This window comes from Nesoenas mayeri (assembly GCF_963082525.1).
Source record: "Nesoenas mayeri genome assembly, chromosome: 3".
NCBI classification, from domain to species: Eukaryota; Metazoa; Chordata; class Aves; order Columbiformes; family Columbidae; genus Nesoenas; species Nesoenas mayeri.
The window spans coordinates 119,942,082-119,961,676 of NC_137544.1; the positions used below are offsets into that span (position 1 = coordinate 119,942,082).

Below are 19,595 nucleotides of genomic sequence, written 5' to 3' on the forward strand. Positions count from 1 at the left end.
ACAGATCCAGTCTGCCTGGAAATGTTTAATTGACAAGTACCCCGGTGCAAAGCAAGTTTCTGTTCTGTACATGAGGGTCAGGGTGAGCCCAGGGGGCACATTGCAGGGACAACCCCAGCCCAGCCACCGTCAGCAGGACTGAACTTCATATATTAAAACACCCTAAAAGCAATTTTAAAAGAAAGGAGAACGCTGCATATGCTAAGCCCATGGAGAAGGTGCTTTGAGTCTAAACACAAAATCATTTGGTGCACGAACTCTCTTCCAGTGTCCAGCCAAGCGATGGGTGCTGTGCAAACCCAGCACCATGGCCAGGCTGACGACACACAGTGCAGCGCATCACCCTGCAATTCTCCGCAGCAAAGACTATTATCAATTTGCTGGGATGTATGGAGGGAGGTTGAGGACGTATTTTCCTTTGGGAAGGATTTATAGATCTGTTAGTGATTGGGCAGCCTTAATGCTATACTTTGGGAAAGGAAATGAAAAAGGAAAGAAAAGAGGTAATAAAGCAGATTGGAGCAATTCTGGTTCAGGATAAATTCCCTTGGTCGGCTTTGGTTTTCTTACAATTCAAAGTATTTTGTTTCTTTACTGACTCCAGAGCTGGCAAAGATCTTGGTCAGTTTTAATGGTAAAATATAAATATTGCTATTTTAAAAGGCTGGAAATATTAGTACACCTAAAGTCTCCTGAATATGAAAAAATAAAAATCACAGCATGGTTTTGTCTCCCTTCACAAGAATGAGCAACTTGTTGTGAACACACTGCCTTAAGCAGCCAGCGTTCTCAACACATGTTGGTAGGAGACTGAAAATTAGTATTTCCCCTGTGGACATCCTTCTCCCTCCTCCCTCTCTCCTTCATAAGAGACTGAAGCTTTTCTTAAAAATCAAGGCAGGTTTTGCAGCCTGAAGGCACATCCGCCAGCTCAGGGACTTCTCACCTCTGGCCAGGCCACTCCGCAAAGGCAACCCAGCTTCTGCCTGTGCCCGAGGAAGCTTCTTCCAGAGCTGATGGGGAGAGAACCAGCCTGAACGGGGCTCTCCCGCTCCTCGGCAAGTCCTGTGAGCCTGAGGACACCCCAGCACTACTGATGCCACGACGAGTTTCTGAGGCAGCGAAGCAAAACAAGAGGAAAAGGCACTTTGCCAAAGTGGCAGTGTCTGAAAACAAGGTGCCTTCGGAGACTAGAAATGGTGCTTTGCAGACCTACTGGCACGGCTACTGCTTGCCGGGGGGAGCACAGCAACGTTCACCCTCCCACCAAACCTGAAGCCCAGTTTCCTTGTGTCCTCTGCTGCTGCCCAGCCCAGATGACGGCTGGAACCTGAGCGGGACCCTGGGGACAGGAAAGAAACCCTGTTCCCTTCCTCTGCTCCAGCTCCACACACAGCACTTGCATTCAGCTCTCCGAGGAGGCAGCCCATGTGGCCATGTGTTTTAGACAGACCTTTTATCATCCAGTAACAAAGTTGTGGAAGTGGAACCGAACTGGACAGAAAGGATAAAGTTGTGACTCCATAGTGCTGAAATCTGTATCGACTTTAAATATCTTGAGTCATTTTGAGCAGTGCTGCACATCAATATCTAAGATTTGGGTTGTTTTGCTCATCCTACACTGCTAGTACTCCCTACCGCCCCTGTCCCAGCCCTCGTGCCCAAGCTAAACCCTGGTTTGCACATTGCCCCCTCTGAGTCTAACGTGTACTGTGTGCTGACTACTCCCCTGCAGAAGGCACGTTGTCTGAAATAGGTAAAAACCACATAATATCTCCGGGTACATTGTGCTATAAAGATAATAGAGGGAACTGCAACCACTAAACGTGCAGATCCATTTTCTGTTGCAAGTACATCTAGAAAATATCGAATGCCAACAGGCAACTCTAGTGAATAGAAAGCACAGGAAATCTGACTCAACCCCATAATATCACATAACAAAAAATTAGATTACTGGAAATTTAGCATCTCCCTCACAGGGACTGCAAAATGTGAAGGATACTCAGGCCATTCTCTGCGAGCGCCAGAGGCAAACCCTGCTCTGCACCCTGGGCTTGGCCACAATAAAGACCCCTATGTAGAACAGGGTGCTCTTTGATGGAGAGAACTCCTTATGCGCCTTTCTACTTGAGCCAGCAGAAAACATCATTTTTTCAATCCTGCTGTTGACAGGACAGTTGTGAATGAAAAGCACTGTAGCACAAAGCGCAGCCCGGAGCTGCGGGCAGTGGCAGTTTGTCCAGCAGCCCCTCTGGAGGGAGCAGCTGCTGCCGCCCCACTCGCAGCGTCCCCACAGAACACAGGAGGAGAAAACACGGTCCCCTCTGCCCCAAGGACACTGGTGTCCCCTCCCAGAGCTCTGAGACAACACAGCTTTCCCGTCCACTGGGCACCGCTCTGCTCGGTCCCCATCAGAGCCCAACCTCGGCAAACGCCCCCGGCCTCCTTCTCCAGCCGCTTTTATCCCAAAGCAAATGGTTTGCTGAGCAATCTGTCCTTCCTGCTGGGAAACTGCCTCGCCAGTTCAATCATTACCTGATTTGGAAAACTTTTTCTGATTCCCCCAGCCCTCAGTTTCCCTGTTAGCTCCAAGAATACACAGGCTGTGTTTGCAAGCTTGTTTCAAACAGGCAGGAGGAAGGGAAAACACAAAGCAATAAGCTGCAGTATGTTGCTCTGCTGGATTAATAACGCACTAAACAAAAGGCCAACAGTTTTTTTTAGGAAACATTCTTGTCCTTTATATTATGCAATTTTAAAATGTTGCAGTTATTCACCATAAATCCTGTTCTCAAAGCAGAATATCAACTTCGGCATATTGCTGACAAAATCCAAATATCCGCACCTCACATCCAAAGGCCACTCTGATTTCTAATGGCCAAAAGCACTGCCGGTAACACCTTCAGAAAGAACCATTTCCAGCAGGCAGATAAAGTCTCTGCTCACAACCTCAGCTGTTGTAAACTGAAGTTGCTTCATTAATGACCTATTAATTTAAACTGAGGATGAGAGCCCATGAAAGAACAGGATGGGGGGATGCTGTTCATTTACTTTCAGCAAATATTTGATGACATGATTAGGTAACATGGGTTTGTTCAATGGATTTTAATTACATTTTGGTTGAAGGATTCCACGTTCTTCTCTACACTATGGAGGGGAGGAGACAAAGAGTGTTGGACTGGGAGTGATACAGATTTTACGAAAAGCAAAACCCCAAACACCACTAACCAAATAGTTCCCATCGTCTAATTAGATTTACAACTAGAGCCGTGCCATGCCGAGGGAAAATAAAACACACAGATCTCAGCAAAAAGGTTTTTGAAAGCTTTGGAAATGGGTTGAATTAAAATGTGATAAGCTAATGGAAGGGGGAAGAAAGAGGGAAATGGAAAGTGTTGGAAGAGCTAAAAAATAAACTCGTGTGTGCCTAATGGTCACGCCTGCTATTTCACACTTAAACATACCAGGACTGGAAAAGGCTAGCAAGGATGCAAAGACAAAAAACGTGCTCGAAGCAAGAATAAATGAAAGAAATACAACCAAAAGAGATGGAAAAAGACCAAAAGACTTGTAAAGGAAGGAATGAGGAATGGCAGGAAGAAAAGCCCCCATGAGAGGGAGCAGCCGGCCTCTGGGCAGCCCCGCAGCACCAGGGTAAAGCGAAACTACAAGGACAGTTTGCAGGGGGAAATGTCTGACAATTCTCCATCTCTGCCTCTTGCTCCCTCCTTCCCTCTAACAAATAAAAGCTGAAGCAATTTAAACTGGGTGGCTTGCCAAGTAGATCTTTTGCAAATGCATTCACCGTCATTACATGACAGATGTCCGCATTTCCATAACGTTTCAGCTGAGCTTATCAGCCCTGAAATACTACCCCTATGAAAACCCAGGGATATCTTCAGTTAATTGACGTGTGGGTGCCAGGCCCTGATCTCGCTCCCCCAGCACAAGACAGGGCCAGCAGTCCCACACCATTCCAAGGCTGGGAGGACACTCCTGTTTCCAGTTATCTGAAGTTACTCACTGACATAACAGATCTGTCACAGCCCAGGAAGCTGTAAACTGGGATCTGAATCCATTGTTCAGTCCCTACACACTTTCTTCATTATTGCTGACTATCTTCATTGCAATATGCACAGGCACTATGTTCTGGCTAGAGCACTGGCCACATTATCACGTATCTCTTTTTAATGTCAGCAGCACAACTCGATCCGCAGCGCTGCTGTAGTTTGGTGCGCATCTGGACGCAGGAGAAGGCAGCGGCACTGCCAGAGCCCAAGTGCTGCCGAGACCTTTTTGGCCCAGCCCGCAGGGGAACTACCCCGGCCTGAAATTCATCCAGCAAAACAGAAATCAATGTTCCTGCTGAGTCCTTGCGCTGTCACACACCCTCACCTACCCCAGTGTTTGAGAAGCACCAGCGCAAGCCGCACAGCCCGGGCTCGGGCGCAGTTTGGCATTCTCAACAGAAGACCCAGCTGCATGCCATAAATCTTAGGAAGTATCTGCTTTCTTGCACAAAATTCCTATTTGTGGCCAGAAAATGAAAAGGTCTGGATCATATCTTGTTACATGCTAGCTGAGAGAACAAAAAAACCAAACAACAACAACAAAAAATGAAGAGCTAATTACAGCTCTCACTCACACAGCAAATCCACAACCCATCTATGGCTCCTCAGAACTCTTAAACCCACTACTGTGCTATAAACCAGTATAACTGTGCAGCACAGGAAGAGACATTAACAGGCTTAAGTGAATATGTGCATTTTTATAGCTTTTCTATCACCTGATCAAACAAAAACGTTGACTCGGTGGTGGAACTGCACTTCCCCTGACAAAGCAGCCCTTCAGCACAGCAGAGTGAACTAAAACTCAGACTCCATTTGAACAGCGATGGCAGCACTTAAAACCATTTTCTCTGGAAATGTTCTTGCCACTAAGCGTTAATAAAACCTTTACATTAGACGGCTGTGGGGTTTTGAAAAGAAAACTAATATGTATGGAGGGAGACCAGCAAAGCAAAAGAAATTAGAAAAGCCCCACACGTAAGTGATAGATGAAAGGAGCGATTTATCTGAAGAGGGTGTCAACAAATATGCCAACGCGTTTTCATGAGTGACACATAAGTGGAGAAGGGTGAAAAGAAAGGATAATGAAAGCAGAGAGGGAAAAGACGACAAGTATGGCAGGAGGAGATAAAAAAGCCTCAGAAAGCAAGACAAGGGCTCTTTGGCCAAGACCCAGCAGAGGTGTCACACTCAGGGCTGCACGTTGTCACCTCTCCCGTACCAAGTGCAGCTCCCAACCCCCCCCAGCGTTCCAGCCAGGAGGGGCCCTGCAAAAAAGCAAAGAGCGCTTTCTTCCCAAAGCGCCGGTGAAATCTGAGTGCACAGCACTGCCATTGAGGAAGAGCTGTGCCAGAAACCTTCATCAGTTGTGGAGCTCATCGTGTATTTTCAGCTGATTTGTCAAATGCACTTGGTTTGGCTCAGCGCCCAACAAACTCCCATTCCTCCCATGAACTGGAATGGAAGTGGTGCCAGGAGCTTTGTGTTTCCATCCCGTGTCCTTGTTGCTGTGACAGGCCCTGATCGCTGCTGATCGCACGTCCAGGGTGTTCCTCAAAGGAACAGCAAATCCCCCAAATGAACACACAAATACAATGTGGAGGTAATCAAGTGCAAAGTCAGAATAAGCTCGGTGTCTACATGTCCTTCCTCTCCCCAGAGCAATGACTTTCTTCAGGAGGAAAGGTAAGATTTGCCAGGAAACACGAACCCCTGTCAGTCATTATTTCTTATAATAAAGTCTCCAGAGGCACTAGGAGACTATTCAGAGCTCTGCTTTAGATCCTTGTGCCAACAAAATCAAACGTAAGACAAACTTTGACCTGTGTATTTAAAACCAAAAAGCAGTTTGCAGGCTTGCTCACCTCATTCTTCCCTTCAAAACCTCGCAATCAGCATGTTTCCATTACTTTTGCAACAGCTATGGGCTTAAGCGCTATTTTCACAAGCATGGTTTTCTGGTTTTGGCAGCCCATCTAAGATATTTCCAGTGAAATGCACATCCACAATGTGGGTGTTCCGCTCTCTGGCAATATCTGGTAACGCATCTCATGGGTCTCCACCTGAGCGCTTCAAACCCCAGACAAATAAAAGCACTTTGAAAGATTTTGCCCACAAAGAACGTTCTGCACAATTTATCCCCCGTGTTGTTCCAGGCCCAAGACAAACCACAACAGTATTATTCAGGTCTGTTAACTTTTGCCCTGAACACCGTGCTTGACAAGAAAATAATATTCTTTATCATGGATGATCTTCCCTGTTGAAGACCGTATCTGTGTTACTAGACAGACATTTAACCGTTCTCGCTGTCCCTCTTTTCTAGATCAAAAAATTAGGGTACAGAGAAGTTACATCAATTGCTCAAGGTCATTGAGCAAGTCAGGAGCTGAACAAGAGCTCCAGAGGCCTTTCCAACTGCCATATTACAGGGGAGGGAAAAACAAACCAACCAAGCAAAACCCCACCCACAGCACACTCAGCTCGGCTTATACAAATCAATCAGAGACCGTGAATTTTACTTCTTACTACATTTCACTGCTAGCTTAGAGTTTATATTCAAATAACAGTAGTATGCTCAATAAAAAGCACTTTTCTTCAGACCAGTGTCTTCATTTAAGTTAGTGTTTGATTTTAATAAAATGTAACTTCTTTGTTCTTCTAGTGGGCAACTTCATTTGGAGGCTTTATGGATTTTCCTAAGGATTACTCAATGAAATGTCACAGAAATATGCACTGGTATGTATGTGTATATATATATAAAAAATAGAAGTGTCTTTGATTCATTCTTAATGAACTTCAACATTTTTCATTATTGAAAACAAATTGGGAAAATCTTCACCTTCATATTTACTTATTTATTCAATTTAACTTCAGTCTTGCGTTTATGTATCTAATATATTCCTCAAAATCTTAAAAATAATATAACCCAATTATTATTACTTAAAACATTTGCGTTTTTAAAGCAAAATATTTTGGCCAACTATAAGAAGTACTTGATCTTTTAATAACAAGAAGCTCTTGGACTAAAAGCAGAATGTAAAGGGTCGGTTCACTGTGATTTTCAACCCTTAAATTAATTAACTGTAAGTAGCAGCTTCCAGTGAATTTGTCTTAGCAAGGTATCAACACCTGCAAAGGAGAAAAATTAATGAGAGCATTGTCATAGTCTTAAATAAATACCCCACTTGACCGTGAGCAAGATGAGCAAAGAGAATGAGCGGCCTAAGCGTTCAAAGGCAGCGAGGTGAAGTGCGATCGCCCCGGGGTGTATCTGGCGGGGCTGTCTAGCTGCCGGCTACGGTTCCCACCGGGAGAAGTCACCCACCTGGGGCAGCATGCGATTCTCCTCCTCCAGCTGTCTTACTCTGGCCTCCAGCTGCCTAACATAGGACAAGGTTGATTCTAAAAATCAAAAAGAAAAGAAACACTCGTATTATCCACAGAGATCTGCTTGTGTTTCGAGCCTGCGCCACATCCTAACTTGTCCTGGCAGCAGATTCCCTCTCTCCCACAGCCACTAAACATTCAACTGCTCCTCTCGAGGGCAAAGCAAATAAAGCTGAGACTAGAATTAATCCCGCTCCTCGGTGCTTGTGATTCCAAAGCGCTGCGCTTTAAGTTGGCCCCTTCTCAGACACAAGGTACCTTACAGACTTGAGTTCTTCCAAGCCAACCCCAGAGCTCTGTGACCTTGTACCATGTTTTGGAAATACTCCACGGAAGTAACTCATTATCCCGCCAAGCACCATGGAAAAGCCCAGAAAGAGAAGATATGATGTTTCTGCAGCCTCGTGTGTCCTCAGGGCGCCCAGGGTTTGATCCTGGCTGGCGGCAGCGTGGCCCACAGCACAGCGCTGCTCTGCCGCCTTGGGTGAACAGCAAAATCCTGCCCCTGCTATTCACAACTGACCTCACTGGCCCTCAAAAGATAATTGGGTTGATTCTGAGTCACTCCTAGTCCGCTCTGTTCTCAAGAATTTTATGTAAGAAGAGCGGATCTGTGATCCATCCCTAGAAGCATCCAAGAGCTTTTTTATCACGCATTTCTTGGGTGACACAGAATTTTTGCTGTTAAAGTCCTGTATCTAAGAGAAATACACGTCTGAGCGCACAGCATGGAACTGTGAGAGAAAACTTCTCAGTGCACAAACTCTGCCATGACTCCTGTACCACCCTGTCCACAGATGGAGTTCCACCACAAACTCAGTCCTGACCCAACGATCCACCCAACTTTCTCCAAGATGTCAATTCCAGTAACATATTTGTACTCATACTATCACATAACTAGTAAAACTCTGACTAATGGTACAGAATCAACGCATAATAGGGCAGTACTGTCAGCTGATATAACCCTACAAAGCTGCGTTGACAATGGAGCTGATCACTGGTTTAAATGGACAGAAGAATTTGGGCACCAGTTTCCCCTGACACCTACTCACCACGCCAGCCTATCCACAAAGCAAAGCGGATGGGAAATGAGGTGCCACCGCTCTTACAAGACTGCAATAGGCTAAAATATGCACCCACAGACAGTGCCTGGGAATTTACACAATGTGAAGCGATTTGTCAAAAATTATTAATACACAGCAAGGCACTGGATTAAAAATAGCATTGTACAATAAAAGGGAAAGAGGTAATCTGAGGTTCCGCGTGCTCTGCTGCTCGAGGATTTTCATAGCTAGTGATGGGTGCATCTCCGGAGAGTCGCTAAGCCCAGCTCAGATGAGCACTTAGAAGATGAACAGCTTATTTAATTAACCGTATACGACAGGGTCCCTCCCACTGAATCAGCCTTCCCAGCAGCAGCGCTGTGGGGAGGAGCCGCAGCGGCTCCCTCGGCACTGTGGCCGTGAGCGCAGGCAGCGGCTCCCAGCACATCTCATCCCAGCCCTTCTCTCGAGCGCTCTCCACACAAGACAGTTTCTGTGGAGCCGTCTTTTCGCAGCGACTGGAGCAGGCACTTTCTTTGGCACCTGCCATCTCCAGACTCTCTGGTGACAAGTCCATTGCCATGGGAGCTTGGGCTCAGCCTTCAGGCTCGAGTGTGACTTCCCTGCTGTGCCCAGCAGCCCACTTCACACAGGCTCCTTTCTGGATTCTCCCTGGCTCTGGCCCTTTTGTATTTTCTGTTTTACCTCTGCTTAGCTCTTGATGTGGTGTATAGCTCTTGATGTGGTGTATAGCTCTTGATGTGGTGTATAGCTTTCGGCAAACCTGCCTTTCCGTTTTATTCCTTCGCTTGTGCGTTGGGAGCCCAGAGCTGAGATCTCTGCTGCTTCAGCTCACACAACTCTGCTGTCACTTCACCACTTCCCAATGCCAGTTCCTACCAGCTCAGGATTTGGTCTGAAATCTCAGGGCCCGTTAACCCTTCTAAAGTGTGAAACAGTTATTTAAATCTCCTTTTGTAATCTGATTAAAAGAGAAAATTAGGTCGTCTACCAAAGGCTTGATCTAGCAAATCCTTATTTATGGGAGTCGTCTTGACACATAGATGCATATATATTTCAGTATCTGTTAATATATTTATGCTTTGATGCTATGAGCTTAAAGGAAAAAAGGAGCAGAAAAGCCAGTCAGGGACATAAGAGATGCAGGATTTGAAAATACACAAAGTGAAACACTGTCGCCAAAGCTTAAAAAAAGAGTTGCATCTCAAAAGTATTTCTGAGAAGGCCTATTTGACCCATCTATTCTTAATCAGTCTGGAGACTGGCAAAGAGCTCTAAAGAAAAAGCAAATCTTAAAGTGCCTCCAGAAAAAAGTTACCTGATAGCACTCCCATCAGCATTCCAGGCAACTTTGCACAAGACAGTTAAGCAATTTAAAACTGAAGCAGAATGAACCGATGATAGTAATGCTTCAGTAACTGAGCTGAAAACAAACATCTCCCAAAGAGAAAGCAGCACAGAAACTCAGCAGCACTCCCACAATATTCCTGTTGTCTTATAATAAAGCATTTAACGAGATGCTTCAGCATGTCAGGCAATCACTGCTCTGAAACACAGTCCGTGTAAACAAGATGATCTCTGACTGATGGCATTAGTTATAAAACCTTTTTGTCTTTTATCCTTCCCCAAACAGCTTTAGCTCACATTGCTCATTTTCACAGCGCTGTGAGTCCACAGGAAAACCCTCCCTTATTTGCTGAATCTTACACTTGAGATGTAGACTCCTTATAGATCAACTTCCACCCACAAACCTGCTGAGCTTCGGCTGCCCAGAGCACAGCTGGTGAAATGCGGCACTTGTATTAGCACCAAAAAGGCACAGAAATTGTTAACTGTGTTGAAATCAAATGCATACTCAGTTAAAAACAAACTATTAACTTGGGCTCACATCTAAACGACATCTGAGCATGGAGACATGATGCTACAGTTGCTCAACTACTGGTTTCATCACCTGTGGGCTTCTTGGTTGAATTATTTACACTCCTCCCCACCTTCCCTTGCAAGGCACTTCTACTGGAGCCACAGTTTGGAACGATTCCCATGCTCAGGAACAGATCCCTACCAAACGAGCTTCCCGACCCGAGTGTCCCGTGCTCCTCGCACGACTGCAAACGTGATCACAGCGTGGTGCTTCAGGCCAGCGCTGAAAGTAAACTGTTCTTTTTTTAATTAGTAGAGAGACAGTAATATCCTGCTTTTAGGGCAATACAGTGACAATCTACCCTTTCCACACACCCCTTACTCTAACACATCATTAGAGAACATCAATATTTACATAGCTGATCTCTTTTCCTTTTGACATTCACACTCTTGAAGCTAATAAGTATTTTTGGGTTATGTCAAACTTTATCAGCCCCTTACGTTGCTGCCAATGCAATATTTGTGTCTTGGCTTTATCCATTTTTCTGCCACTCCACCTGATCGCAGTCTATCAAGTAATTCATAATGTTTTAAAGTTAGATTATCCTCTGATATTTTGGAATGGTTGAGGATGTCATGTTAAATTCTGATACTTTCCTGTTTTTTCCCCTAAGTCTGTGGTTTTTTGCAGACACTGGAGGGTCACAGCTCACAGGCACCTGTGGGATTGCCCCGCAGAACTTGTGGAAGACCGAGGTCCTGCACCCAGCTGGGAGCTGCCGGCAAAGCAAACACATCAGGACCCCACAGAAAGCAAAACCCCAAGCGTTCAACCTACACTTCTACTTGTTCAAATGAGTTTGAGTAACAGACAATACAGCAGGTGGAAGGGATTCTATCCAATGACAAGAGGAGTATTTGAGGTAAAGAAAGAGCAAGAGATGTAATGCCTCTAGTACCTATAGAAACTGAAAGTAAAGCATGAGAAGTGCTCTACCTCAATGACTAAAATTCCATTTTTCTGCTTTTTTAAAAACACTGATTATAAATTATAAAAGTTGTCTGCAGAACTGAGCACAGGGATTCCACACACCTCCTTTTGCCTGACTTTACAAGGACAAACCCATCGATGCACACGATGATACTTCCCTCATCGAAGTCAAAAACCAAAACCAAACGTATAGAATCTTAACTTTGGAGAAAAGTGGTAGCACAGTGGACGAGCAAGGCAGCCATCCCACAGGAAGGAGAGAGAGATCCTCCAAGCTGAAGAGACTTAGAAGGCCAGCGGTATTAGGACAAAAAGCTGCTCTGAAGCAGCAGCAGCCGCTCCTTATGTCCTCCCATCCAGAAAACAGAAACCCCACGATCTCATGATAACACAAACATCACCTCGGGTCTGTTAACATCAACATTTTCTGCTTCCAGCGGCTCAGCTCTGTTTGGTATTCCTGTTCCTAAAGGAGGTCACAGAATCTGGACAGCTGTCACATCCCAACAGGCACATTTTCAACACTTACAGTATAAATTGTTGGCAGTTTCCCTCATTTACCTCAAGAAAGGATTTAGCACGTTATGTATGGTGATACTTTGACGCATGGCAGTGAAGGCTCGGTCAAGGTATATTCAACTTCAGTGGTAAAGTCATTTGTTAAGCTGCTCGTCCTGCACTCTGTTGGCAGGAATATAATAATTGCGTATCAAATCGTATTTTGGACATTCAAATCCACACCCAGCATCACACAATGAAAACTAAATCAACTCTCAATAAATAGAAGATGAAAAACAAGGCTGTGCAAGCACTATTTTAAAGCCTCCAGTAATTAACTGACAGATCCATACATTTATGAGAGGGTTTCTGTGCTAACTGGGGAGCAGATTCAATGACACGCAAAGTATCTCCCTGTCCTATAATTCCTAGTCATCAGATTTAATTACTTCACTATTAATATTCATGACTAAAACATGTTATTACTGCAATCCATCTCCTTTCAGCTACCTTGTTGGAATATATCAGAAAAAGAGAGTCAGGCATTGGCTTTACAGTGCCGCACATCGACACCACCTGCGTCTCTGGGCTGGTGAAGCTGCTCAGTTTACCCCGGCAGCGTCCAGCCTCCCAGCGGATCAGGTCACCTCTCAAGGTTGTTTTTAGCCCTGTCTTCTGTGATTTTCTATTATGGTTGCACATCTTACATAACGCTCCTATGGAATAAGTGCTGGAGAAGTTCGTATGAAGTGCAGCCGGATTCCCCTTTACACAGTGACACCAGGATTAGTGCTATCACGTAGACAGAAAGACCTTTGCCTAGGGCAAAATGTTATGAAGCTCACCAGAATGTTTAGGAGCTATTTACCACTAAGGCACATATTTTCCCAAAGTTTTGGGGCAGCAAACCCTGTAGCATTAGCACTAAGACAGGGTTTGCATTTCTCAATATTGCTGTTGTCTGGAATTCTCCTACCCCGAGATTTCTTGTGATTACGGACCCAGCACTTCTTGACTTCTCCCTGTAATTAAAAATATAATTAACTAAGCTTAGCTAGTTCACTGAGTATTTCACTGAGTATTTCAAAACTGAGTTCTAGCAAAAGGAAAAGCTTACATATGCTAATTCAAACATCCAGAATGCAACATTACCCCTGCCACTTAGTTTTATTTCTCAGGCAATATGTGCCAAGTTTCCCCTTTCCAGCACACGTTACACACAGACATGAGCTCATTACGTTATCTCTGTAATAAGATGTGTTTACACAGATTTCATACAAAAATAGTGTTTTCTCAGTTGCAGCAGCTTTTAACCACAAATTATCCATTTATTACAAGAAAACAGTCGTTGTCAGTGCCTGGAGGCAGCGCTAGCCCTGCCTGTGAGGATGCATTGATGCTGACTCGGATTGCCCATGTGTTTGCATCCATGTGGGTCTCAGCGCCGCTTTGGCACGGTGGGTGATGTGGTTGGGCATCGCTCCCCTGCCGAGCCCACCAAGGAATGCCCCAGCTCACCCAGCTGCCCAGGACACGAGCTACTCAAAGGACAGGCTTGGGGCTTGGCTTCCACTTAAGAACTTTCTTGATTTAGGTTTCTGTTTTTAGGAAGTTTTGTTGCATGTATAGCTTTAAGGTGCAACAAAATTTCCAGTTGAATTAATCTACAAATAGAAGCTTAAAAAGAAATTTTAAAAACTCTTATGGAGAAAGAAGATTCAACTACAGGAGAACCTAAAATGCTATCAGATGTCAGTCGAGGTAAGCTTTTGTTGCTGACTCTCTGCAGCCATCCATACCATGTGCTAACAGCTGGATAACGCTGTCAAACTAATGGTGCTGCAACACTAACCTTGGTTTGTTTGGTTTTTTGAGGCTAGAGGTGACTATGGCAAAGCTTTTCTGGCTGGCCTGCTTGATATCCTGTTAGCTCCACTTCATCCTGCGCTAAATGCATTTGCCACGTTATTGATGAAAACTGAGAAAATCAAATCCATTATGCTATTGCTAAAACCTTTCCCACTGGCTGTTAGCTTGTTCTGCTATTGATTTTGTGTGTTTCGTGATCGGTAAAGCCCTTATTGGCTCCGCTTTGGTAACTGCTCGGGTTTGTCCCCATGCCACCACGCTCCCGTTTGCTCACTGGGGGGTGCTCCCCAGCTGCAGGCACATGGAAGCAACTCGTGTACACCTTTCTTATCATGTAGAATTACATTTCTCAGGTTCAAATCATCAGATGTTGAAGAAACATAAAGTAGAAAAGTTAGTTTGGTTGAGAATTTTAGTATCGGTACAGCAGGCTCCACTTAATAATTATATTAGCTTCCATTTGGGAGTCTGCAATGTAGGGCAGAACTGAAAACTACACCTCCAGGAATTCTGAATCAGATCAGCACGTATGAATCATTTTTATGCTCATCCACTGCCTCGTTAGGCGGCGGTTACCCAACCCGTAAACTCCTTTGTCATGGGTTACTATGTGTGTGACTCACAACCAAATTCAAATGATGCTCCTGAGGGAGCAGCAATAGAAGGTTTCACGTTACTGAAGCCATTGAACAACAGCACACACACTTTTTCTCGCTACAGCTACAAAATAGATGCTAAAACTCATGACACCAATCGATAGCCACGTGAATACATGAGGAACAACCAGCCCACACTTCTCCTCCTTGTAAGGCCTCCTTGTGCAAAGGAAACAACCATTCCCAGTCTGGCTCTACGTGGGGCAAGTTTGGCTGGAGATGCAAGGGCTGGGAAGAGGATTTAATTCAGCTGTTTGCTGTGGGACTCTGTCTCAGGGCACAGGAAAAGCCGCTGGGAGGGCCAGGAGTCTTTTAAGTTCATTCTTAAATTCAGAGGTGCAAATTGACACCTGCCATGTCAAAGATCAGCAAAAATGCAACCGACCACTCATAACACTGTTTGGTAAACTCCTCTTACTTGCATTGTGTTATACGGTCCTAATACAACCACTTCTTCAAACTTTTTGTGGCTTCTCTAACTTCTAGAAGTTCTAAGTAACTCCTGCAATCCAGCAATCCAGACAGCAGAACGGCTTGCAGAATGCAGCGTGCTGGGCAAAGAGAAATGCATTTACATTTAGCAAGCACAGGAGGGATAATAACTGTCTCAACCAAATGAAGAAATCAATTCCTTAACCAATGTCAGAGAGGAGAAGGAAGAGGAAGGAAACAGGGAGCTGAATGCCAAGACGCTAAATTTAGATCAGCTCTTATTCCCGCTCCGCCAGTATCCACAAAGAACCTTCACAGCTGAGTCGCCACTGCAGCTCACGCAACCCAAAACTCAGAATTAAAGCACATATCCCAAATACCAAGCAAAGTTACAGCGGCCATCAGCTCTGCACAAACACACCAAAATACGCCAAGCTATATGAATTAACCAGGTAAATTAAGACACTGATGTCCCGGATGTTCTTACTGCTTACAGCATCTTTCAACTAAACGCAAAAGTAAAAATATGAGAAGTTTAAAACGGTTGTGCCATTTGATCTCAATCAGCACTCAAACAACAGAACAGGAGTGATACACCCAGCTGCTTCACTCGCACACACATCCTGCAGAAACCCACAGCAAACATCACCGTCCGTCAGTGAGAAAACCAGGTCAGGACGTGGCCTGAATGCCACAACGGGGAGAAGAAATTCAATGCATTTCTAGAAATCTTTCACTTCATCTCTAATAGAAGACCTCAGTCTCTTCACAATACTGTGGTTATGAAATAAACACATCTCGGAATTTTATGAATGATGAGTCGTCACTAAGGGCCATCATTATTCAAATACACATACAAGATAAATGTATTTGATAAAGTGATGAACTGCAGAGATGTTTCTCTGTGAGGCTTCAAGTCCTTACTTACATTCTCAACCACAGAATGGTTTTTTGCTCCCCAAAATCCTGCCTGTATCATTACAGGATGGATATTTACTGGGAAACACAATAGGGGAAACTACAAGACCAGAAGGTCTCCAAGGGAAAGAGAAGCTAAATTTATGCAATTAACCATCTCTATGAACTAGTAACGAGGAGCACTCCTGTGATCAGGCGGGAGCGGAACGTAGGAACGGGAATTCTGTGATTCTGTGAATGCCAGAGGAAGACGGGTAATGTAGGGAAACAGTGAAGATTTAAAATTATCAGGACAAAAGGGGTTTCTGGATTAATTTCTCTACACAGAGTGATTAAGATGTAGGACAGGCTATTAAATGTAGTAAAAGATGTTGCAAGATTAAATATGTCCTCGAGACTGAAACCACGCTCTTGCTTCCCACAGCCCATTAAAGAGTCATCACATAATAACGCCTTCCTACCCCTACCGAGCCTGGGCACATCTGAAACAGGAAAGACAACCACTTTGTAAAATTATTCCACTGGCAACCTCAGCACAGAACCTAATTCTTAGGAAAAATGAACTATCCATTTCACGCTGGCAGCTGCACGGTAGTGGAAAAGGCAGCTGTCTCTGTACCCTCCATCTCCTCTCTAAGACCTTTTTGGGCTGATCGTGGAAGGCAGTAATAAAAATAATTATTCAAATGACATGGCTGTTAAGCCAAAATCAGCTGAAATCAGCACCTGACTAAATGCCTTCAGCACTTTGGAAAACTCTGTAGATGCCTCCTGCATGTTCTAGATACGTCAAACAAGCCCAACCTCAGGGGCACGAGGATGCCTGGAGCAGAGCAGACCAGGCGCTGCCTAACGCAGGCGGATCCGCACATTTTGCAGCCCTCTCTCCTTTCCGTCCTGGTGCATTCTGCACATTTCCCCACTCATGTGGTCAGACATGGTTCTCTCTAACTCCAACCTGTGTTTTTTCCTGCCTCCCCTGAGATCCCTGTGGCTGTACCCTGCACTGCTGCTGGGCTTTACAGCTATTCAAAGTCTGCATTTGATTTTGTGAAATTATCCAGATATAAAATCACATCATTAAGTGATTCAGAACAATAAGACTTGTGAGAGGCATAAAACATGGGAACCTATGTTTTATCAGGGCTTCAGAGGAAAACAAAAGCACCACAGAAACACACTTTTCTGGTTTCTCTCAGTCCCTTTTCACAGCTACTTCACTGCTATCATAATACGCTGCTATTATATTAACATGATGTTGATTAAGACACTAATAATTTAAAAGTAGTCTCAAACGCGGGTAACAAAACACAGCACGTATCATTACTGATAGGCTGCACTATCCACATTTATCTGCTTTACAGCTATCAGTTTAATGACTGTAATGATTTACCTCCCAGCCCCAGCAAACAGTGGCTGAGCCCCTTGAGCTCTCACAGTGTCTGCAATGTCTTCAGAGCAAAACCAGCCGAGATTTCCTACATCAGCATGCTCAATAACCAGCTACCCCTTTCCTGCTCAGCATAACCCATTTCTGCAGTGATCCTGTACAGGTTCCATAGGTCCTGTTGGCAGCCCCTCCGCCAATGTGGCTTTATACTAGTATTAGTGAAGCTGATCCTTGGGCTTTAATATGATGTGATCATCTTCCTAATTGAAGAGGTTAATGAAGTGCTTTCACTTTACTACACTGCCAAAACATTTAGGAGAAAGATTCAAATATTATGTCCAAGCAGCCCTAAAGCAAGGGCAGTAAGTTTTCCACAGAACTGCCTGTACATCTTCACGGCAAACTTTGCATCAACCACCCAGCAAAGCCATTTCTGAATCTCCACTTCTCACGCCGAGCTGTCCCTAAACATACGAAACGATGCCACACTCCTGCTGACTGCCCCACACCCTCTCCTTTTACATTTCAAGTACCTTTTAATTCAACAGGCATGAAATTAGTCAAATATAGGAAGTATTCCAGAACCTGAAAACTTACAATAATTCTGCAAGTCTTTAAATCATCTGCATTTCTTTATTCAGGGCTATTGTGCTTTGTTCAGTTGTACAAGGGGCTTCAGCATTCAGAGAGTAGCAGGATCCATGGAGCAGTCAAGTTGAGAGCTCTCACAGCTGCTTATCTGCATCATCGGAACAAAACAAATATTTTAAACAAGCTCTCCTCTGTTTATTTCCTGGTTACTTCACTAATGGGAAAGCAATTTACGTATTTCCTCTCTCCAAGCATATAAATAATTGAGCAAGGATTTTGGTTAAAAAGGCTGTTAGGATCCGTCACATCCTTCACACAGAGATTTACAGAGCAATTCGTGACCAACCCCCCACCGGGCACGAGGAGAGGGGCCGTGCGACCCCCGAGGCCCCTGGCTCGCCCCTTCCAGCATCAGGTCCCTCTGACACTACACGGTGCACACAGAACCATGAGACAGACCCCAAAAACCAGCTGCACGTTCATGTGCGCATGTGCACGAGAGGTGAGAGTCTTTTTATTCACTACCTGCCTCAGAGTAGCCAGGATTTCATTCTGGTCACATTCTGAAGGGGTTTTTTTTAGGATTACAAGGACCAAAAATCTGCTCCTTCAGCAGGCAAAGAGACAGCAAAGAGATTTTTGCTCCTTAGCTGAGCGTTTCCTGAGCAGGTGGTACGGTACAGTCACAGTTAACATGCCTATCTGATCAATACCAATGCTAACACTGAAATATAATAATGTTGTGAAATAGAATAAATTCTAGAAAAATCAAAAATACTAACAATTTATTCTCCCAGCAGCTGCAAACCAGGACTGTATCTCCTGAGACTTTCTAGGATGAAGACAAAAAGATCATTATTCCCAGAGTTCTGGGCAATGAAAGACATGTGACTGTACCTACGGACTCAAGGAAAACTACAAGTATTATAAAACATGGGGGGAGGCAGAAATTACAAATTAAATTGTATTACATACATACGTCCACTGCAATTCATCTTAGAAAGACAACAAAACTAGACTACCCCCTATTTTATTACATGGGAATGAGATCAAGTACTATAGTTGTGAGGGCAAAGAAGGCAGAATAAGTGTATAAATGAGCTGTAACAAAATGCAGGCAGCATCCTGAAATTTCTGAAGAAAGCTGAGAAATATAGACAGCCTCAGAGGTTTAAGGCTAGAAAAATGCCATTAAAACAATGTAGTCTGGCTTCCTGCCCTGCGGAGACAAAGGAATTTTGATAATAATTCCAGGAATGCCCGGTTTCCTTTTCGCTGCTGGAAGTGGCTGCTGTAAAAAGAAAGCTGGGGGCTTTTTCCTCTACAGAAACTTTTGGCAAAAATGGAAAAACAACCAGACCAAAGCTAAGTTTATGAACAACATTTTTCATGTGACTCAGGACATAAATATTAGACCTGTAGTAATAAATCATTGCAGGAGAGTTATATTCTCCATTTCTCCGTTTTTTGTGAAGCTTGACAACCAATCCATCTGCATTACATCCTGCCGTTGATGGGACAACCCTGCTTCCATGTCCACGTACGGAAGCAGCAGGACAAAACCTGCGTCCCTCGCCCCTCGGCGCTTCACTGACGTCCCGTTGTGCACGGGGAGGAAACGTGTCCGGCGCAGCTGCCAAAGCACCGGGATGATTCCTCCGGCCACCTCCTCCTCCGGGGGTACGGAACAGCACCAGGATCTGTCATGCTACAGTTCAGTGTTACCAAAGCCCCTAAATACCATGAGAAATCTTACACAGAATATGACCACCAGCAACCCACTGGTATTTCCTAGATGGTAACAACGCTCTGGCCTCCACTGGAGTTTACCAGAGGTCTGTCCTTAGCTCCTTTCTGGCAGAAACAGGGGCA

General features: G+C 44.6%; 1 protein-coding gene across 2 annotated transcripts in view; it reads right to left on the reverse strand.

Moving 5' to 3' along the window:
• Positions 1 to 19,595, reverse strand: part of CCDC85A (coiled-coil domain containing 85A) — a gene marked incomplete at both ends in the record, with an annotated part of 56,511 nt that overhangs the window by 6,926 nt on the left and 29,990 nt on the right. For both annotated transcript variants that reach the window (XM_080342227.1, XM_080342226.1), the window contains one exon: positions 7,393 to 7,469. In XM_080342227.1, the coding sequence (XP_080198353.1) occupies positions 7,393 to 7,469 (77 nt within the window). The remainder of the gene's footprint in view (positions 1 to 7,392; positions 7,470 to 19,595) is intronic.